The 21,078-nt window shown below is 52.5% G+C and overlaps 9 protein-coding genes across 9 annotated transcripts; 5 read left to right on the top strand and 4 right to left on the bottom strand.

Annotated features, from left to right (window-relative positions):
• Positions 1-507: 507 nt before the first annotated feature.
• Positions 508-2,325, bottom strand: Z520_11261 (uncharacterized protein; the record flags this gene model as incomplete). Its single annotated transcript, XM_016781750.1, has 1 exon — positions 508-2,325. The coding sequence occupies one exon, from the start codon at positions 2,323-2,325 to the stop codon at positions 508-510; it is 1,818 nt and encodes a 605-aa protein (XP_016627111.1).
• A 1,896-nt stretch (positions 2,326-4,221) lies between these two features.
• On the top strand, positions 4,222-6,180 carry Z520_11262 (uncharacterized protein; the record flags this gene model as incomplete). Its single annotated transcript, XM_016781751.1, has 3 exons — positions 4,222-4,270; positions 4,337-4,729; positions 4,799-6,180. The coding sequence occupies 3 exons, from the start codon at positions 4,222-4,224 to the stop codon at positions 6,178-6,180; spliced, it is 1,824 nt and encodes a 607-aa protein (XP_016627112.1).
• Positions 6,181-6,873: 693 nt separating this feature from the next.
• Positions 6,874-8,082, top strand: Z520_11263 (uncharacterized protein; the record flags this gene model as incomplete). The annotated part of the gene is made up of 1 exon (XM_016781752.1): positions 6,874-8,082. One exon carries the CDS (start codon positions 6,874-6,876, stop codon positions 8,080-8,082), a length of 1,209 nt encoding a protein of 402 aa, XP_016627113.1.
• Positions 8,083-8,366: 284 nt separating this feature from the next.
• Positions 8,367-9,263, top strand: Z520_11264 (uncharacterized protein; the record flags this gene model as incomplete). Its single annotated transcript, XM_016781753.1, has 1 exon — positions 8,367-9,263. One exon carries the CDS (start codon positions 8,367-8,369, stop codon positions 9,261-9,263), a length of 897 nt encoding a protein of 298 aa, XP_016627114.1.
• A 726-nt stretch (positions 9,264-9,989) lies between these two features.
• Z520_11265 (hexokinase) lies at positions 9,990-11,577 on the top strand (the record flags this gene model as incomplete). Its single annotated transcript, XM_016781754.1, has 3 exons — positions 9,990-10,029; positions 10,090-10,646; positions 10,705-11,577. The coding sequence occupies 3 exons, from the start codon at positions 9,990-9,992 to the stop codon at positions 11,575-11,577; spliced, it is 1,470 nt and encodes a 489-aa protein (XP_016627115.1).
• A 212-nt stretch (positions 11,578-11,789) lies between these two features.
• Positions 11,790-13,668, bottom strand: Z520_11266 (uncharacterized protein; the record flags this gene model as incomplete). Its single annotated transcript, XM_016781755.1, has 2 exons — positions 11,790-13,370; positions 13,420-13,668. The coding sequence occupies 2 exons, from the start codon at positions 13,666-13,668 to the stop codon at positions 11,790-11,792; spliced, it is 1,830 nt and encodes a 609-aa protein (XP_016627116.1).
• A 771-nt stretch (positions 13,669-14,439) lies between these two features.
• Positions 14,440-15,515, bottom strand: Z520_11267 (uncharacterized protein; the record flags this gene model as incomplete). Its single annotated transcript, XM_016781756.1, has 2 exons — positions 14,440-15,433; positions 15,496-15,515. 2 exons carry the CDS (start codon positions 15,513-15,515, stop codon positions 14,440-14,442), a joined length of 1,014 nt encoding a protein of 337 aa, XP_016627117.1.
• Positions 15,516-16,128: 613 nt separating this feature from the next.
• Positions 16,129-17,777, top strand: Z520_11268 (uncharacterized protein; the record flags this gene model as incomplete). The annotated part of the gene is made up of 3 exons (XM_016781757.1): positions 16,129-16,251; positions 16,309-16,419; positions 16,476-17,777. 3 exons carry the CDS (start codon positions 16,129-16,131, stop codon positions 17,775-17,777), a joined length of 1,536 nt encoding a protein of 511 aa, XP_016627118.1.
• Positions 17,778-18,395: 618 nt separating this feature from the next.
• On the bottom strand, positions 18,396-20,522 carry Z520_11269 (uncharacterized protein; the record flags this gene model as incomplete). The annotated part of the gene is made up of 5 exons (XM_016781758.1): positions 18,396-19,103; positions 19,231-19,598; positions 19,678-19,853; positions 19,931-20,218; positions 20,317-20,522. 5 exons carry the CDS (start codon positions 20,520-20,522, stop codon positions 18,396-18,398), a joined length of 1,746 nt encoding a protein of 581 aa, XP_016627119.1.
• Positions 20,523-21,078: the final 556 nt, after the last annotated feature.

The raw sequence follows: 21,078 nt of genomic DNA on the forward strand, positions 1-21,078 counted from the left end.
CTGACTGTGGGTTGTGATGCGCCAGAAAACATGTCAGCAACCACTTACTTACATATCAACTTTAAGTGCCTCAGTCCCCGCCAATGGCGCAGCAAGGCCATAATACGGAGCCAGAACGTCTAGGTTCCCCCCAGGCCCCCAAGAATGGAATCCCGGCATGGCGCAATGGGGTTGATTCCGTCAACACCTGCATAGGTCCCCCTCTAGCTCGGCAGGGGACTTGCGTGGAAAAGTCATAAGTTAAGTGTATGGGAATCAATGCGATTATGTCAACAATGACAGGTAGCACTGGAACGCGAGAGAGGGGAGAGAGAAAAAGGTGTGGAAGTTGATGAGAGTACACGGACGGCACTTTTTGTGGTATCTGTCGTCTGGAGGGCCTCGACACTGGGCTTCAAAATCCATCCAGGGGCATAGGAACCAGGATGTGGTTGGAACTATCCCTTGGATTGGAAACAATGATATTGCTGCACCACAGAGCCCACCCTCACAGAAATACTGCTCTTCTCAACGCTTCTTCCTCGCGCTGAAGGATTTCAACGGGTCAATCTTCCCCTTAGATCTCCCGCCGAACCGCGCCTTGCGCCCTCCTCGCTTCTTGCTGTCCTTGCGCTTATTATCACTCCTTAGCCCGACAAACCCGACTTCGTCGGCGGCGAGCGCCTTTTTCCCCGCTGCCGGCATCAGGTATTCCGGGACATGCTTCAAGTGCACTTGATGCCGGACAATGGCCCCGTGTTCGCCGTCATGTCTCAGGTGTCGCAAGTCTTCGGGATTCTCTTCGAAATGTTTTCGCAACTTCTCCGACTTGATCAGTTCTTGCTTGATTTCTCTCGCACGCGCCTCGTGCACAGCAGCGCCCGTCACGGCGCGTAGTGCATCATTCATGCGATAACGGAACGCGTCCACCTGTGCCATGTCGAAATGATAGGGCTTCACTTCGTTGCCTTTCTTGGTCTGTCGGGCAATGATCTTCTCCAGAACACGTTCATCGTTCTTCGCCGAGGGAATGCTGGTCGCCCTGTGTTTGCCAAACTTTTCCTTAGAAACCACGAACGACAATGCCATTCCTGCTTTCCCGGCTCGGGCTGTTCGGCCAATGCGGTGTGTGTAGGATTTGGAGGTTTGGGGGAGATCGAAGTTGATCACGCAAGCCACGTTTTGAAAGTCAATGCCCCTCGACACCCCATAGTCCTTTTCATGTTTCTTTGACTGTTTTGCTTTCTTTGCCGGTCGTTGCTCCTCGTCCTCGTCCTCCTCGCTCATTTCATTGGCTGGATCTTCTGCGATCTGTTCATGTGTCCTTTGCCTCTTCACAACGCCCCCCAGAACCTCTTGATCGTCGGCTGCGATGAGAATGTCGTAAAGTCCCTTGTTGAACTCCTGGACCACGTGCAACCGAGAATTGACTGGCAACTCGGCGTTCAGCACGCACGATTTTATCCCGAACTGCTCCAGATAGAGCTTTAACCGATAACTTCTGTCAACCTCTGCCACAAACACCAAGCATTTTCCCTTGACGAGGCGCAATTTAAACAGGACATATATGAGCAAGAACTTTTCATCCTCTCCGCACTTTACCACATACTGAGTTACTCCCTCGCCCTTCTCTTCCTTCTCGTCAATCTTGACCACCGCCGCGTCACGGCAGAAGATGGTTTTCAACTCTTCGACCTCTGGCGTTAGGGTGGCGCTAACCAAGAATGTCTGCACACCACGGGGGAGGGCCGCAGCGATTGCGTTGATGTCGTCTTCATAGCCATAGGAAAGTACAATGTCAGCTTCGTCAATGACGAGTTGCTGGATGTTTTCAAGAGACAGCCTGCCCGAGCCGAGGTATTGAGTCGCTCTGCCAGGGGTAGTGACAATGATATCTGGGAAATCCTGTAGCACAGCATTCATGACCGTGTCCGACACTCTTTGTGTCAAATTCAGTGTCTGTACATCTTTCGAGCAGAACGCCGCGAAGGCATTGAAGGCTCTGTATACTTGATCGGCCAATTCTCTCGTGGGCACGAGGACGAGCGCAGAGGTAGCCTTGAGGTCTGTGGAGGAGGATTTTCGGCGCAGGATCGCTTGCAGAGTAGGGAGGACGTAGGCGGCGGTCTTTCCAGAACCTGTCTTGGATTTCGCAAGCACGTCTTTCCCCTCGAGCGCCAGAGGAATGGCCTTCGCCTGCACGGGTGTAGGATGGGAGAAGTCTGATTTTGCAATGGCTTGCATCAGGCGAGGGTCAAGGCCAAAGGAACCGAACGACCCATGTTCTTCTGGTTCTCGAGGGACCTCGACCGTTGGTGCATCATTGACGTCTAGCTTTCGTTTCATGACGACTAAATCCCTCTAAGAGCGATGGAAGTCGTGTTTGACAGGAACGTTTGCTTCAACGATAGTGATAGTGGTTGCGGTGCACACTCCGCAATTTTGCCAGAAACTTTTTCTGACATGGTCGGCGGTCGGCTAAACATCGGCCGACGGCTTGGCTGCGATGCCGCACAAGGCTGAACCGCAGCCTCGTCTCCATTCGAGATACCAGATATTTACCATCCCTCGTGTACCTGGGATGTAAACTGCTGCAGGGTGGGTACCAGAAAATGCTGTATCATTAAGGGCGCAACCAATGTTTCGTTGTATTACAGGTTCAGAGAACCACGCGGCTCGTCGTCCTTGTGCTGAAGGGTTTGCTCACTAGCTTCTCCATATCATTGCCAACCCTGAAGATAGTACTGAAGTGGCTAAAGGCCTGAAGAATCGGATAGAAGTACCTCCGGCGATCTTCCCATGTGTCCATGTGAGCTATCGTGCCGAAACTACGTTGAGTTGGGCATCAAGCATCTGCCGACGAATCCTTGGGCGAGTTGCGAGCCCCGAGATGATGCGCAGAGGAATTGGCGCCGCATAAAGGGTTCGCCGTAAAGATCACGACCACAAGCTGCCCAGGAGTGCTCGAGCTCACTGCCATCAGTCGCATCTTGGCTCCGCTAATGGAAGCCAAACCGACCTGGTGTACATGGGCACTTCTCGTAGGATGCTTCACCGCGCGCAGACTCCTGATTAGTGATAAGCCCGATTGGTGTGAGCTGCTCTTGAAACGGCCGATCGTAAGAAAAGTCTTCGAATTGTTGACGCCTTGGGGAGTGCTCATTGTGGATCGAGGTATGGGGTGATACAATACGATACCCACGTTACTTCCGGCGGGAACTTCTCCGCAGGCTTTATCTGAAGTATCGAGTCGATAGCGCACAATGCTATCCTGAAGTGGAAAGCACAGCGAGAATATCTCCCGAGCGAGCATAGTCTCGTCTCGCCCCCTTTTACTATGCGCGACCATCTGGGCAGAGTAATTCGTATTCGTTCGCAATGGCATCGTATGGTCAACTGCAGCAAAGCATTTCGCTGGATACCTATACGCGGCACGGACCCTGGAGCTATGTGCGACAAGATTTGCGGCCGCATTATTGGTGCCCTAGTGCTTACCTACCTTTTCTTTGAACGACGGCCGCCATTTTGCGCCAGCTTTACTGGCTGGACGAAACGTTTCATTCAGGGATAACATTCGCTTTGACTATCTCTTGCGCGAGACTCGGCCGCAGCATCTTTGGACCATGGCGCTGTCTCCGTCGGGAAACCAGCGGGTAGGTTTCCCGTCTCACATCGTCCGCAGTGCCGCCCGCACGGAGAGACATATAGATATGTTTCCAGGTGGGGGCGAAAATTGTCGTGAAGCATGTACATTACCTACTACGCCACAAAAGTATGGGGAAGTACAAATTTCTTGAGAATTTTCCACAGATTCGAAGGTCCTTGTGGAGGTGCGAGCTGATGTGAGCGGGAATAATTTTTATCCAGACGCAGGTCCCAGTTGTTGTTGGCGTAAGCTATATCTCCCCTGTCGACAATTCGCACAGTCACAGCAAGACCCATTGGACTCAGAGCAGCGAAATTCAAGGCTATATAATCGAGCCCTCTCCGCCATCGATGGCTCAGATCAGACAAGGATTTCCCTTCCAGAGCAGCGAATCCAATATCACGAATAAATCAAGTCGAGCAGATTGACCGGGGGTTGGGAACATATACCCAGCAACCGAAAGCGCGATATAGTCGCGCGTCTCGCCCTTTGAGTTCTCGATCTTTCTCACGTCTCTGTAACCTACAATATAGAGACTTCTGTACACTGCAGCTCAGGTGTTCTGGTCACATACATAGAAGCTGGAAGCCGACAGAATGCCAGCACCAGGACTCAGGGAAGAGTACGATATTGTCGTTGCAGGAGGTTTGTATTTTGACTTCTGACTTGAGGACGACGTTTTAGCAACTCAAGCTGACACTCGCTCGACAGGTGGCACTGCAGCATGTGTCCTTGCTGGCAGGTTACAAATGGCAGACCCCGCTCTCTCGATCCTCATCATCGAGGAAGGCAGAGACAATTACGAAGACCCGACGGTCCGAACGCCAGCTCTGTTTCTGGCTCACATGGCACCCGACTCAACATCCGCTGTTTTTCTGCCTTCCAAGCCTACCGAACAGGTTGGAGGTCGGCCCCTGATCATCCCCCGTGCTGCCATTCTGGGTGGAGCAAGTTCCATCAACTTCATGATGTATTGTCGCGCGCAGGCGGTCGATTTTGATGAGTGGAAGGCGGAAGGCTGGACTCATAAAGATATGATCCCACTCCTGAAGAGATTGGAGACGTATCATGCCGGCACCACCAAGGCAGACGAACGTGTTCATGGTAAGTTCGGTGAAGCTATGTGGACCCATCTTGGAACCGGCAAAAACTAATACAAGCTGTTGTTCAAAGGCACATCTGGTCCCATCAGTGTATCTCTAGGTTCTTGGCCCAAGACTGCATACTCCTGTCAGTTCCTGCGGGCTGCTGCTGCCTGTGGTATGCCTTCAAGGGACGACCTACAAGACCTGGAAACCGCGGTTGGCTTTGAGCGAATGCACAAATTTATCTCTCCGGAAGGTGTGCGACAAGACGCAGCTCATACTTACCTCCATCCCTTACTCCATGACGGCGCTCATCCAAACCTCAAGGTGCTCTTACACACCAAAGTCAGTCGCGTGCTATTTGATGACCAGAACCGAGCGACGGGTATTGAGTACATCTCTTCAGCGCCCTGGAATGCTGGAAGTCCTACAACTCCCACACTGGGAGCTGTCCGAGCCAAGAAACTTGTCGTTGTATGTGCGGGCGCTCTTGCCTCCCCGGCCATTCTCGAGCGGTCAGGCATCGGTGGACGAGCTCATCTCGAGAAGCTGGGTATCCAAGTCATCAGCGAGCTTCCAGGCGTCGGTGAAAGATACCAGGACCATCCATTCATACACTATGCGTACAAGTCTTCACTTCCCGAACACGAGACACTAGACTGGTTTCTCCGTAATCCTGCAAAGATCCCAGAGCTTATGGCTCAAACGAATCTTGTTCTTGGGACCAATGGCCTGGAAATCTTCGGCCGTTGGCGGCCATCAATTTCGGATGTAAAGAAAATTAGCAATCCAGCCATGACCAAAATCTGGCAGGAGGAATTTGAGCCGCATCCCTCAAAACCACTGATGCTCACTGGTTCCTTTGCTGGCTACCTTGGTCCTCCTACCGATGTGCCACCGGGGCAGTATTTTACGATTGGCAACTACATCCCCTATCCGCACTCTAGGGGCTCTGTCCACATTACCGCGAAGGACGCCGATGCACCGCTAGAAATCAGTACTGGTTTCTTCGAAGGTCCCGGGGATGTCGACTTGGATGTACATGTTTGGGCCTACAAGCGAACCAGGGAGATCGCTCGCCGGCTAGATTGTTATCGTGGAGAGACCCCCGTTGGGCACCCGAATTTCGCCCCTTCTTCGAGGGCGGCTTTGGCAACTCTTGACAACAGTGCAACAGAAGAGGCAGCCAAGCACGGCAAGCAGTTGGAAGACCTGGAATACTCGGCTGAGGACGACGAAGCGATCAAGGTCTGCATCAGGGAGCGCATTGCGACTGCGTGGCATTATCTGGGTTCTGCACAGATGCGGCCACGTGAGCAAGGAGGAGTAGTGGACAAAGACCTCAATGTCTACGGTGTCAGCAAGCTGAAGGTTGCAGGTATGGCATTTTCTCCTTCTCTTTCGTTTCGCGACTCGTCTAAGCCCTGGAACCTTTGCATATTTGGCACTGTGAACCTTATTCAAGGATGAAAAAGCTAACTATGTTGTCCCGCCGGGGCCCTAGATCTATCAATTGTTCCATCAAATGTGGCCGCGAACACATACAACACTGCTTTGGCGATTGGAGAAAAAGCTGCGGATATTATTGCGAGTGAATTGGGTATCACCATTGGATAGTCTGATGCTTGAAATGAGCGCGCATGTAATGCTATGCATCTTTCGAGCTGGCAGATGACAACGGGGATTGCTTTGAGGCCTCTCATGGACCACTTAGCCAAAGTAGCATCATTTGCAATCAGTGTTTTCTCCAAGGAAACCCGCGTAGTCGTACGCACTATACCTCGTATTTACCTAGGTACCTCATATAGACGGATCAAACAGGCACATTACTGCATGAAGTTAGATCCAATCTCCAGGTAGTTGCCCTGCCGAGGCCGTTGTTCCCGCAATGATATGAGCCCAATATGACGTGGGGCAGAAGGGCGGAGAGTGTGAAGATAACATCTTTTTGCAGCCCCCAAGATCATTTTCCTTTCCGACCTCACTCTGCCTCATTTTGACTCATCCATAACTAAACCCCGCATCACATTGAAGACACCACAGTCCTGACCGTCTCCTCTGTCTATAGAAATCAAAGTGTTTCGCTATCTGCTCGCCATCATAGGTCGACGACGCCGTGAGCGCCATTCCCATCCACGTGCGGGGCGCTGGAATATTTTCGATATGGGCAACGAATCCTCCACCCCGGTTGACGAGGCCACGCCCCCCACCACGCTCTATGCCCGGAGCATAGAGGCGGTGGCTCAATATATCAAGGAAAAGGATGTCAAGAACATTGTAGTCATGGTAGGATCCCTCTCCACAAACTTGGATATTTCGAGTCTGACCGTGTCGAAGACCGGCGCAGGAATCAGCACCTCGGCCGGGATACCTGATTTCCGCTCTCCTGATACAGGGCTGTATGCCAATCTTGCTCGACTGAACCTCCCATACGCTGAAGCAGTGTTCGACATCTCGTATTTTCGAAACAACCCCTACCCGTTCTACACCCTCGCGCACGAACTGTATCCAGGCAAATACAGACCAACCGTGACCCATTCGTTCATCAGCTTGCTCCACAAGAAGGGGCGACTGCTCAAATTGTTCACGCAAAACATCGATTGCCTCGAGAGGGAAGCAGGAGTTCCTGGGGACAAGATTGTGGAAGCACACGGTTCTTTTGCCACGCAGAGATGTATTGAATGCAAAACGGAATATCCTGATGATCGAATGAAAGAGGTGATTCAGAAAATGGAGGTACCGCGTTGCATCAGGAAGACATGCAACGGGCTGGTAAAGCCGGATATCGTTTTCTTCGGCGAGGCTCTTCCAGAGTCATTCCACCGCAACCGAAGTCTGCCCGCCAAAGCAGAGTTGGCGATTGTCATGGGGACCAGTCTGACGGTCCAGCCGTTCGCCAGCCTGCCCTCATTCGTCAGGGAAGAAACTCCGCGCGTGCTCATCAACTTGGAGAGGGTGGGATCCCTCGGTTCAAGGCCAGACGACGTGCTGCTGCTGGGAGACTGTGATGAAGGTGTCCGCAAATTCGCAGATGCCCTCGGATGGCGCGATGAGTTGGAAGAGCTATGGGCCAGCACCAACCCGGATAAGAAAGAGAGGGATGCGCAGGACGTGCCTCCAAAACAAAAGCATGAAAAGTTGGATGACGAGATCGCGAAGTTGACAAAGGATATCGATGCCTCACTCAAGATCACGGCCGAGGCAAATGAGAGGATAAGGGCGGAACTGGAACAGCACGATTCTCAGAAACCGTCACCGTCTTCTGCTCCCTCATCCGACACGCCCACAGCGCCCACGACGTCTTCCAATTCTGGACTGAGTCACGTTTATCCTCACCTGAAAGCAGACAAACCTGAGAAGTCTTCTCTTTAGTGGATGGTTGATGAAGCCGAGCTTGGCGCGCTGAAGTACCTGACCCAAGCTCATCTGAAATCAATATCAGGGTCAAGTGAATTTCATCTCAGAGATCACTCAGCCTTTCCTCAAGAGATACCCGAGCCAAAGGATTTCTTTCTGTTTTAAGTGAGCGACCCTCTCCTCCTCTCTCCTCTCCTCTCCGCTCCTCACCTCTCCTGCCTACTAACTATCTACCAGGGCAGACAGGCTCAGTTTCAATCAAGACAACTACCCTGACATTTCTCCATCTACTGCTTGCCATGACACCAACAACTCCTCGCTCCAAATCGGGCGGGAAATATGCGAATCCAACCATCCAAATCGTCGTTGGGAGGACAAAACAATTGTTCCACGTCCACTACGCATATCTCGAGCGGACCGACTTCTTCAACGTTCACGGCCCACCCCAACTGCCTACGGCGACGACACCGACACCGGCACCGAAGCCAACCCGTGCAGGGAGTTGTTTAAACTCACCAGCACCGAGTGAGGCCACTGTGACGCCCGATCGAGATGAAATCAAAGCGGAGCAAGAGATGGAGGACGAAATGCCTGAAAGCAGTGGTGCTTCACCAACAGCTACCAGCGATGCTGCCAAGGCGCCGGCTTACATCCTTCGAAGTCTGATACACGATCCCGCAGCGTTCGAGGTCGTCGTCGATTACCTGTACAACACGCCTCCCAGCACACCTCAAAGTCGATCCCAATTCAGAATACTGCTGAAAGCGTACATCCTGGCACTCCAGTACCGCATGTCCGGCCTTCAAGATGATCTGATCGACTGTTTCCGAAACTATCATGCGTCTTACACGATCAGGTTTGCCGAACTATTCTGGGTCTCTGGACGTGTCGGTGATGGCGAGGCTGTTTGCACAGTCCCGTTGATCCAGTACCTCATTGATCAGGTTGCGTTCGAAATCTACCAGGGAGGGTACGATGCCTTCGTCCAGGAGAACTCGGATTTTGAAATGTTTCTCACAAACGGCGACCGGCCTCTGCGGAGGGAACTTTTCAAAGCCCTTGCCAAAGTTGCGCAGGACAAGAGCCCTCTGGACCCTGCACTTGGGCTCAACCGCTGGAGGGTTGTCGACTACCCCAACTATGATCGCAGCGTCGGCGCCTCCTCAAACGCTCCCGACATCATTGATATCGACTGAACCAAGGCTTGTGTTCTTCGGCATGGTGATACGTGGGGTCATTGGAAGAAGTCGTATGCCCGGAAGCTGCAGGTGGCCTATGTAATTGCCAGAAGACCCTTTCGATTGCTTCAACTATGATTCCCGGAAACAGAATAGTGAGTCAGCGGTGCCAGGTTAGTCATGGCTTGCGAAGACATTGGAAAGAGTCAGTCACGCGCTGGGAGAAAACATGATGAGAAGAAACTTGCAGGCGTCGCTTGAGAGAAACGTTGGCAGCAATTATTAGGAGGTCAATAGGAGAAGCACACATCAAAGATGCTCTAAACCGCTGAAAGTGTTATGAGATTGGCGATCCTGATGGGCGGTGCCTGATACCCGAATGAGATAGCATCAACGGAGCTGCTGGACTTGGACAAAGACGGAATACCTCGTACTGGCCAAATAATTAATGCCCCTCCCCTGGACGTCCCCTTCCTCCCGTGGTGCTGTCATACGTTGTCCTACGTAATAAACTGCAAAGCCCCTGGCTCGACCCGCTGTTATTTACCCCGCCAAACTTTTTGCTGTATCAACATTTTGGCCTCCGTTTCTCGCCGCAAACCTGCCCAGTAAACAGCTCCTCTGAGACGCCTCACCTGAGGGCCCATCTGCTCATATTTATCGTCCTCGTTGCCTCGAGCCTCTTACTCCAGCTTCCTATCCTCTCCTTTTCCCTCTCTGCGTCGACAGTCGAGCATAGCCAAAATGGTCGGGCTGGGTCCAAAGCGAAAGCCGTCCCGCAAGGGTAAGTTGAGGGTGACTTGAGCTGGAGCGGAAACCGTTGCTAAGTCTCGACTTCTTACAGGGTCGATGGCCGATGTGCCAAAGAGCTTGCTGGATGAAATTGCGAACCTCGAGAACCTGTTTACCGTGGATGCCGAGCGGCTCAAGAAGATCACCGACCACTTCAAGTCAGAGCTCCAAGCTGGCCTGGAGAAAGAGGGAGGCAACATCCCCATGAACCCGACCTGGGTCATGGGGTTCCCGGACGGCAACGAACAGGGCACTTTCCTCGCGCTGGACATGGGCGGGACCAACCTGCGAGTCTGCGAAATCACCCTCACGGAAGAGAAGGGCGAGTTCGACATCATCCAGAGCAAATACCGCATGCCGGAAGAGCTGAAGACGGGAACCGCTGAGGAGCTGTGGGATTACATCGCCGACTGCCTGCAACAATTCATCGAGTACCACCACGAGGACGAGGACCTGGCGCATCTGCCCCTTGGCTTCACGTTTTCCTATCCGGCAACACAAGAATACATTGACCACGGTGTGCTCCAGAGATGGACCAAAGGATTCGACATCTCAGGCGTCGAAGGGCATGATGTGGTTCCCCAGTTCCAAAAAGCGCTTGAAGAACGGGTATGACAACCCCCCCAAGAAACAACTGCCTTTGCCAGGTGACTGATCATTATACCAGAACCTTCCCATCAAACTCGTCGCCATCATTAACGACACCACCGGCACACTGATTGCGTCGGCCTATACGGACCAGACCATAAGAATCGGGTGCATCTTTGGCACGGGCTGCAATGCCGCCTACATGGAGAACTGCGGCTCGATACCCAAGATCAAACACCTCAACCTCCCCGATGATATGCCCATGGCGATCAACTGTGAATACGGCGCGTTCGACAACGAGCACAAGGTCCTCCCAATCACAAAGTATGACACCATCATCGACGAGACCTCTCCCCGACCGGGCCAACAGGCATTCGAGAAGATGATCGCGGGGCTGTACCTGGGGGAGATCTTCCGGCTGGTGCTCGTGGACCTGCACGAGAACAAGAACCTCCTGTTTGAAGGGCAGGACATCTCGGCACTCAAAAAGCCCTACACTCTCGACGCGTCGTTCCTCTCCTTCATCGAAGAAGACCCCTTTGAGAACCTGCAGGAGACGCGCGACAAGTTCGAGGACGAGCTCAAGATCAACGCCACAAAGCCCGAGCTCGAACTCTGCCGTCGCCTCGCCGAACTGATCGGCACGCGGGCTGCGCGGCTCTCGGCCTGCGGCGTCGCCGCCATCTGCAAGAAGAAGAACATCGAGAGCTGCCACGTCGGCGCCGACGGCTCTGTCTTCAACAAGTACCCGCACTTCAAGCAGCGAGGGGCGCTGGCGCTGCGCGAGATTCTGGATTGGCCAAAGGGGAAAAAGGATCCCATCGTCTTGCTGAGCGCCGAGGACGGGAGCGGTGTCGGTGCCGCCCTGATCGCCGCGTTGACGCTCAAGAGGATCAAGGAAGGTAATACCGCGGGCGTGCGCGATGTCAAGAACTTCCCCGGTTTGACGTAGTACGTACACCCGAAGTGGAACAAGCACATCTGGGGTCTGGGCGAGCAGGATGGTCTGGAAGAAGAAGAAGAGGAGGACTTGTTATAGATAGAAAGTTATACCAATGCGTACATGCATGGATACGTGGATGTATTGACAATACATGGCCGACGCAGGTTCGGGGCATTACTGACGTGGGACAGGACGGGTAGTAATTCTTCATTCAGAGAATGCTACTCGCGTATCTCCCACAATCTGATCTTCCCCTGCTCGTTCCCCACCGCGAGGTAGCTCCCGTCCGGCGACAGCGCCGCGGCACTGATCCGCCCCAAGGGAGTCTTGTCCGTCGGCCAGTTCCTGTACAGCGTGCAGCTGGGCAGATGGGCGAGTTTCAGGGCGTTCTTCTTCCAGCGCGACGTCATGACGAGCATCTGGCCGTCGTGAGAGAACTCGAGGTGCGAGATCGGGGTCGTGAGTTGGTCGAACACCCTCGCGGGTTTGGGCCTGTCGGACGATTCCTTGTTGTTTGCGACGACAGAACCAGGGTCAGGGTCGCTTGAAGCAGCAGCGGCAGTAGTCGTCATCCACCCGCGCCGATCGTACAGGTTGACAACGCCGCTCGAAGAGCCCACTGCGACCCAACGGCTTCCGCCCCGGCACTGCTGCTGCCCGGCATCGCCGCCCAAGGCAATGACGGTGGTGCCGACGGCGCCCTCGTCCATCCACCTCGTGACGACCCGCCGTGCCTCGATGTCGTACTCGCTGACCTCCCCGTTCTTGCCCACAACCGCGAACCCGTCCCCGTTGCGCCACCACGCAAAATCCGCCACCCCGCCGCGCGAATCAATCCGGCAGCTGCACAGCCATTGCATGGTCTCTGTCGACAGCACGTTGATGCTCCCGCCTCCCCTTTTCGACGACCCCACGAGTCCCATGTAGCGCCCGCAGGGGGAGAGCTTGAAGGCTTCCATCGTCCGCTGCTCTTTGCGGGCCTGGCCGTAGAGCGCACGAGTCACTTTGGTGACGGTGCCGGTGGAGAGCGACCAGGTGTGGAAATAACGGCGTCGGGAGGAGAGGAACACTCTCGTCTGGTCATGTGCTTCGCTTCCGTCTTCCGTATCAGGTTGTGCTCGCGGTCGGCAGAATGCTGCAGTGTGCAGAGGAGTGCCCTTCAAATGTAGTGAGGTCAGAATCGGGTTGGGGTTCGGCGGCTGCGGCGAGATGTGGTACAGCGTTGCTGTTGAACTAGGACCGGCGGCAAGAAGCAGAGGATAGTACGGGTGGAATTGCAAAGTGTCGACTGACGAAGGGCCGGAGCCAGCTACGTCCTTGCAGCGCTGGATATCAATAACTTCTGGTCGCAATTTCCGTGACCTTTTTGCCCCTTGTTGCTTGGTATCTGTCCGGGTCAGAGATCCTGCTGTTCGTAGAAGTTCCGCCAGAGGTTGAGCCGACGGCAGGCTGTCCTCGTCCATGGACATGTCTGAGTCTGACACCGCGTCGTCTTCTCCGTAGTGAGAAGACAACTTCCTCCTCTTTCTGGCATATGTAACCCACTCCGGCGTCGGATGAAGCCTCTCGTACTGTCGCCGTAGTCTCTGGATGTATTCTCTCCCGCTAACCACATCGTCGTCTTCCGTGTCGCGGAGTTTGCGCAGTCGAGTGTTCGAGGCGAGTGAGACAGTGATCCGGTCATCGTCGCTATCATGCCACACAGCCTCTGGGCGTAGATGAGTATGCACCTGTTCGGTACGGTCGAGTTCTTCCGAAACGGAGAGAGGCAGTTGGTCGGCGCCGGTGTCGAGAAAAAACAACTGCGAACATTGTTAGCACGAGGAGTAATCGAGAAAATCGAGCACCAACGTCTCCGTCCGCCACTTCGCTCAGTCCTCCATCAGCAGCCTCGTCTTCTTCAGACTCGTCGTCCTTTCCATGCTTGCGCCGCACCAAGGACCGATCCTCCTGGAGTTGGTCTCTTTTCAACGACTCGAGAAAGCCTGCGTCGTCTCCGAAGAGGGCTTTCTCCAGCCGCAATTCGGTCTCATCTTTTTCAAGCACCTCTGTGGGTGAATACCCTTCGTCTCCTCTCTTCAGCCGCTTGGGTGCCGGCATTGTGCAGACTGGTCGTTTCTGCTCCCATTTTTTGTCGGCTTTCCAAGGTGTGGGAATAAATCTGCGCGCGGTTCGTTCCATTTGGGGACGATCGTGATGCCGCCTTGATCCACGGGTGGGCCTTACAAAAGCAGCGCTTGTTGGCTGACTATTTGGTCCTAGCATCATTCCCAATCATTGCCCCACCTTACGAGCTCAGAACTGCATCTCGACCTAATTAATATTCATGACAGTGTCTCTTTACGAACGCAATCACTGCAGCACATCGACTCCGGGGATGAATAACAACTCCTCCTCACCCAGCTCCCCCCTACCAGGAGCGAGCATCTCGGAGGAGAAGAAATGTGTTCATTGGTCCAGGCTGAAGATCTTGATCGATGCGAAAATTCGACGTGCTCAATTGAAAACAACAGATATGGACGTGAGTATTCAGGTATTGGGGTTGCTGACCACGGCAGCGGCTGGCGTGCCAATCCCCCTGGACGATACGCTTTGACCTAGCAGGATCTGTGCAAGGTTATGTCTTGGTCTGTCTACTTGTGCCTCTTCTCAGGCTCGGTCTGATCGTCTATGTACAAAATGCTAGGGAACAGGAAGAGCTCTCCTGAGTCCTGCTATGCAGTAGGGCCTCCTGGCACTAGTTAGTTTCAGGCAATGCCTGAAACGTTGGTGGAACTAGATCTATCTCATGCGCAACACGGTGTGCTCCCTACTGTATAGTGAATGTGAGCCGACCTCTCCAGCCCTCTAAGTATCCAACTCAAGTACAACTCAAGTATTTGCCACCGTAATGCCTAGGAGCCTTTCGGCATTCTTGTATGCAATCGCATCTAGCTGCGCATCGTCCACTAGGCCACTCTCAGCCAGTTCCCGAAAGAATCTCTGCGCCCCCATGTTGCTTGAGAAGGGGTAGTCCACGCTGAAAAGAACATGATCAAGAGCTGTATTTCGTAGAATACACGCCATTGGATTCAGACTCCAAGAACCGCTAGTGGTAATCCAGATATTCTCCTGCCAAACGGAGGTGAAGTTGCGCTCTAAGCCCCAGAGTGACGTGATAGTGGCAATCCGTTCAAGCATGAAAGGCAGCGTTTCACCCATATGACCAATAATGAGCTTCAGACGAGGCAACCTATCGAACAATCCAGAAGCAAATAGCCTGAGAATATGAATCGCAGTATCCGAATGCCAGCCGAATATGAAGCTCGAAAGAAAGTTCGAATGAAGCGGGGGAAAGTTACCTTGGAACTGTGAAACAAGACTAACATCAGTGGGCCAGGTTGGGTGTAGGTATATCGGTACATCGAGGTCTTGAGCGGTCTGCCACATGGGAAGATAGTCATAGCCGTCGTAGTAGGCATTGTCGTCCGTGTGTCCCTCGATCAACGCACCTAGAAACCCGAGCTCCTTGACAGCGCGAGTCAGTTCTTCCGGACATCGCGTTGGATCTCCGACGGGTAGAGTGGCAAAGCCAGCAAAGCGGCTGGGATGGGCCTTGACCGCCTCCGCTATCTTGTTGTTCACGGCGCGGCTTTGGTGGTAATCAAGTTTAGGAGACACGGGTAAGTGCGAGAGGACCTGAAGAGTGATGTTGCCTTCGTCCATGGTCTCAATGCGGCCCGGTCCAACATCGAGTAGCTGCTCTTTGATCCCAGGCAAATACTTGAGAATATAGTAATAAGGATTTTGGATATCGGTTGCGTCGAGAAGCTCCGGTGCATAGGCAAAATGTTCTTCAAGGGCGATGAACGGCCGCCTCTTGTTTCTAAGGTCTAGTTGTTAGTGCTGAGATCTGGAAGCTCTGCAACCACGGCTGGAGGAACTTACAGAGTGGCTGTTTCATTCATATTTCTTGCTGTAAATGCAAAGGCTGACTGCAGAAACAGAAGCAAGTTAAGCACCTTCCATGCCCACGATGTTACTACCTTGCTCCAATCAATTCACTCTCAACCTCGAAACGACAAATTTGTAATTCCACAGCCTTGTAAAACAGACAACGAATTCTAAAGTTATTTAGAACTTGGAGGTGGTGGAGTAACTCTCGCGTATTGGCGCTGTCTCTCTTTCCTATTTGATGCGGCAGAGGATTCCGCTGCACCGCACAGAATGGCTTTCCGCGCGGAGATAGTATCTAGGGTTGTTGTGACTTGATGCTAGATCTCCTGTCTCGCTCACGTGTCAACATCCAGTGGAGGGCCTGAGGGTGGAGCCTCGGCTGCTTGTCCATCATAGTGGGCTCGCCACAGAATCTCCAGGCGGAGTGATGGACTTAAGGCGGAGCGAGTGGAATTGAGGCGGGATTGCTAAAGCGGAGCCAATAGAAGGTGATAGCTCCCTAGACCTGCCAGTGCTGACTGAGTGGAATAGAGACGGAAGGTAGACGGTTTATAAGCCACAGTCAAGTCGCTGCATAGTGAGTAGCTATGTTATTTGATATCGCTGAGATTGAGCTCGAGAACTATGTCGCACCACTGGATTAACTCCGTCAAGGCCAACATTGAAAGTTCTTCTCCTTACAGATACGGGCGCGAAAATTTCGGAGCAATCATCTTCCTGGCCATCTTCGTATGGCTCTCGGCAAAGGTGTGCCCTTCATATTCATTGCCCAATGACTCATGATTCTGACGGGGAACATATCAGGCTGTCTACAATATTTACATACATCCCCTTTCTGGCGTTCCTGGACCATGGGTAGCAAAAGTCCTAGAGTCCTACCTTGTTCCTGCCATCGCAACCTTTAAAAGGAGTCATGTACGTCAGGGCACTTTGTATGCAAGTGATCGCCGTTAACGCGACACGCATGTTAGAAATTGCTCGATCTCCATCGGCAGTACGGGGGAGTGGTACGAGTAGGCGTGAATCAAGTGTCGATCTCCGACTGGACGGCCTTGAAAACCATCTACACGAATAAGACATCGACCAAATCAGAGCTGCTATACAGCACAGCCACGTTCACAGGTTTCCATGAGAATATTTTCTCCATGCGAAATAAAGAAGCTCATCATGCCCGACGAAAATTGCAAAACCAATCCTATTCTCAGCAAGTCGTGCTACGAAATGAAGAACTGCTCAGCGAAAAGGCAAATATCCTCGTACAACGAATGATCCAAGGTTCCAGAGACTCGGGATCTGGCTATACTGTGGAGGTGTTTAGACTCAATGCCTTGTTTAGCTTGGAAGTCTTGATGAAATGTGCCTTCAACCGCGACTATAGTGAGGCACCTGACAAAGAGTCCCTGGAGTTGTTGACCTCGTTGGAGGAAAGCGGCATTGCGTTGGCGACGAGAAGCGCCCTTCCGTTCCTTGATCGCCACTACGCCCACCTCATTCCAGGACCGGTGGGCCAGTCTTTCAAACAGCTTAACCGATTCATAACGAGGGTACTGGAGCTGCAGGACAAATTCATCCGACATGAGTTGGAAAGCGATGCCGCCTCGGCGAGATTCCTTTTGACTCCGCTACTCAGTCATTCCGACTTTCATCTAGGGCGCAAGCTCAACCACGATGAGGTCCTTGAAGAAGCTGTTGCTCTAGTGTTCGCGGGATCTGGAACAACCTCGACTCTTCTGAGCTACCTGCTTTGGTGCCTGGCAAAGCACGAGGACGTTCAGGATCGCCTTCGCGCAGAGCTCCAGGGTGCCGGCTCCTCGCTCAGTGAAATTCAGCAACTTCCCGTGTTGAACGCCGCCATCAAAGAAACACATCGGCTTTACCCCAGCTTCATGGGGATGGTCCCACGTACACTGGATTGCCCGATCGTTGTGGGGAAGCACGTTCTTCCCAAAGGGACTCTTGTGGTAATGCAGAACTTTGTGCATCAGAGAGATCCTTTCCTATTCCCTGATCCAGATTCCTGGTTGCCCGACCGCTGGCTCCACGAAACCAAGGACATGTCCTCGGCTCTGACCCCCTTCTCGCTAGGACCCGGAAACTGCATTGGGCAGAACTTGGCCAAGGCAGAACTCTACCTGGCGACAAGCAAGATCATTCGAACAGTAAAGATACGACTTAGTTCGGAAATGGTTGAGTCGGACATGCACATGGAGGATCGTGGGTTCACTCAACCAAGGAAGAAGAGATTGTTATTGGATTTGGACGTGTTGAACTGACATACTTTCTCCAGTCTGTGGGAAGGCCGGTGCTGTCTCAGCAGGCGTCTCTACTGCAACAAAGCAAGCACTTCAAGGCGTTGAGAGCGCCTGGCTGATATGGTCCGTGTTCATTGAAGGAGAACAATACTGTGATATAGATCCAGTGAGGCTCAGATCAATCGTCATTGCTTGTTTATTGGACAGTTATCAAGCATAGACTTCGAATCATTGGGGCAGATGATGCATGAAGTCTCCATGGGGGCAGTTAACATAATCTTCCCACGAGCAATCCTTGTTGTTAACCCTCGTGAACTATGTAATCTTGTTAAGCATTTCAGTGATTGTCTTATAATCGGCACATCTATATGCGGAAGGCGCGCTACGGCTACGTAAAGTCCTCCTCTCTAATGTCGGCCTAGCTCGGGTGTGTGCGAGTAGGAGTAGTGTATAGTTGGGGGTACAAAAATGTAGGAGATACACCAAGCGAAGTCCCCTACTACTATTCCTTGATTGGTATAATTGTATTCCGTCCTTACAAGAGCTTCTGGTCTGTTAGACAAAAAACTAAAGTTCCCAACTTGCTAAACTTGCTAAACTTGGATTAACTTGGATCTAGTATTCAGTTTTGAAGAATTTTCATCGTGGTCCTAACATGAACAAGTTCCAAGCATCAAAAAGCCTGTCGAAATATTGTTCCTTGACAGTCATCTGAATGAGTGTTCGCCGCCCTGTCAATTGATCGAATCCATCAACATTTCCACTCCTACACCTAATCTCATTTTGAACGTCCACATACTCAGACTCATCCGTCTCCCTGTCAGTGGGGGCAGAATACACCATCGCTTGGCAACGGTTCGACCCTTTAGCATCGAAGGCAGGCCAAGGATCTTCTCCATGCACGAAGCGGATCAAGTCAAGGGCAACTTTATCCCCACATCGTTGCTGGCCTGGAGATAGGTGCTCTCGATAGTTCTGCAGCGCAAACATGAGGTCCAAGTCGTGGGTAGACTGACCTGTCCACGGACCGGGCCAAGGGTTCGAGGCGTTGAAGTGGTAGAGAAAAGAGACTCGGCCGCTAATTTGGTCAGATGAAGGCACGGATCGTGCCCATGCTTTGGCGAATTCACGCGCGGGGAGAAAAAAGGTGATGTCGTTGCCGAACTCGAGCACCGATTGCGTGGTCTCGGGAGTGTTGATCGGCGTCGAGGCGTCGAGATGATATGCTCGAGCGAGTCTTTCGGCAACGCTTGGGTCGATGGGGTCGAAGATCTCGGCCAGACATCCCAGGAGTGTTCGGGGAAAGACATCCTCACGACCGGCGAGACGAGATGCCCATATCATACCCTGATTATCCGATATTTAGTAGCGTCAATTTATATTCCCATGTCCTCATCAACATCAACCAAGTCGCCGCAAGCGCTGGTAGCACCGCAATCGTCCCAAGAGGGCAAAACAGGTACGTGAAACTCACATCAAATTGACAGTCACCAATCAGCAATCTTTTGCATTGAAGTACCCCCGGGAACAGCTTCACAAATTCTGCTTCTTCTCGCAGTGACTCAAAAGTCGTAACTCTTGGGATAATCTCCTCATCCACGATCGGCCCTAAGATATATGGACGCGCTGTCCTTGTCACAAAGTCTTCACTGGGTGTATTCACAAGTCTGTTCACTTTGACCCGAGGACTATCCTCATCTTTGGCACCCAGCGCCTCACATATGCGTTGGAAGGATATGTGGACCGCGGCTGTCGGTCGTGGGCGTAACAATGCTGTGCCACTCATAGACACGAATTGGTGAAAGTAAGGCCCCGGATTGTGGAGGTGATAAAAGCCCGAGGCTATATTTAGTCGATCAAATGGACAAACGTTAGACACTCGTGAAAGTTTTGGACTGCCAGAGTAGCGAAGGGAACTTACTTGCTCCAGCACTCTCTCCCAGGTAAGTGACACGCTGTGGATCGCCCCCAAATCCAGCGATATGCTCTTGGATCCAATACAGTGCCAGCCGCTGGTCCTGGAGACCATTGTTGGATCTGTAACCAACTGCCGCCATGTCAGGAGAATGGAGGAATCCGGGAGCGCCAACGCGGTAGCTAGGAATGACACAGATCAGTATTTGCAAGTGATCAAACAGCCCCTGCAAGACTTAGACAAAACTTCGCAAACTCACTTAATGTTCACTGATATCATGGGCATGCCAGCTTGAATGCTGACTTCTGTGATCCGCGCCAACTCGTTTTGTGGAAACGAGCTACTGCCCGTCGTGAAGCCTCCCCCATGGACAAATGCCAACACCGGAAGCAAATACGCCTGCGAAGTCGTGCTCGCCAAACTCGGTGCAGTGATATTCAATGTCAAACACTCGGTGTCCGATATGGGCAAAGGCACAAAAGGAAGAGCCTTTTGCACGAGACCTTGTTCAAGCTCGCAGGCATTGGGAGAGATCAAACCCACTGGCCTATCACACTTTCGCATCAGCTTATAACACTCACATGAGAAAGGAAGCACAATAGACATATCCCGCGAACCAAGGGCTAGGGGTATGGGGTGCTGTACCCAAACTTCGTTGCATCCAAGATGCCATTGCTTGCGCGAGCCTGGTCGTGATCCGAGTACCGAACGAGCTCCGCACGTGAGAATCGGTCCTTCAGCGTGGCATATTGCATACCCAGGAATCGATTACTGGCCTCTGAGTATTTGATTCCGCGTATTCTGCCAATGGTGAGATGGTCGATGACCGTTGTAGTCGTGTCTGAATCCATGATGGCGGGCTGTTTCCAGGTCTACTGGGCAGCTCACCTAGCAGTTGCGTACTCACGAGGAGATCTAGACATCAAACACCTCTAGATTCGTCACTCATAGCTGCAAATCAGGGCATTGACAAGCATGCACAACGCTTGGAAGTGCCCTTTCGAGCTCCAAGATGGGGTCCCAACAGAAGTTGAGATACTGATTGGGTTCCGCCATAACGCCGACCTTGATCGCATGGCCATGGACATATGATCTGATGCCTTCGAACACGTGATGTGGGTAGCACTACACCGTCCTACCTATGTTGAATGATAACAAGGAGTGGCAGTGAGCTCAGCACGTACCCTAGACTCGACCCTAAACAATCACATTGTAGAGCCGAGGAGTGAATCCAGTTGAGTAAGTGGGTGACTCGGACATCTACCGCCCTACTCCCGCGACAACACGGAGCTTCAGTAGCGTGAATCGGTCCACTTGCTTTGCTTTCCGCAGCCCTCACGCAGGATATGTTCTGGCTGGTGTAAAAGTGAGCGAGGCAATTAGCGACAACGTCTGAGTCTTCGAGGA

The sequence above is a fragment of the Fonsecaea multimorphosa genome, assembly GCF_000836435.1.
Source record: "Fonsecaea multimorphosa CBS 102226 unplaced genomic scaffold supercont1.37, whole genome shotgun sequence".
NCBI lineage: Eukaryota > Fungi > Ascomycota > Eurotiomycetes > Chaetothyriales > Herpotrichiellaceae > Fonsecaea > Fonsecaea multimorphosa.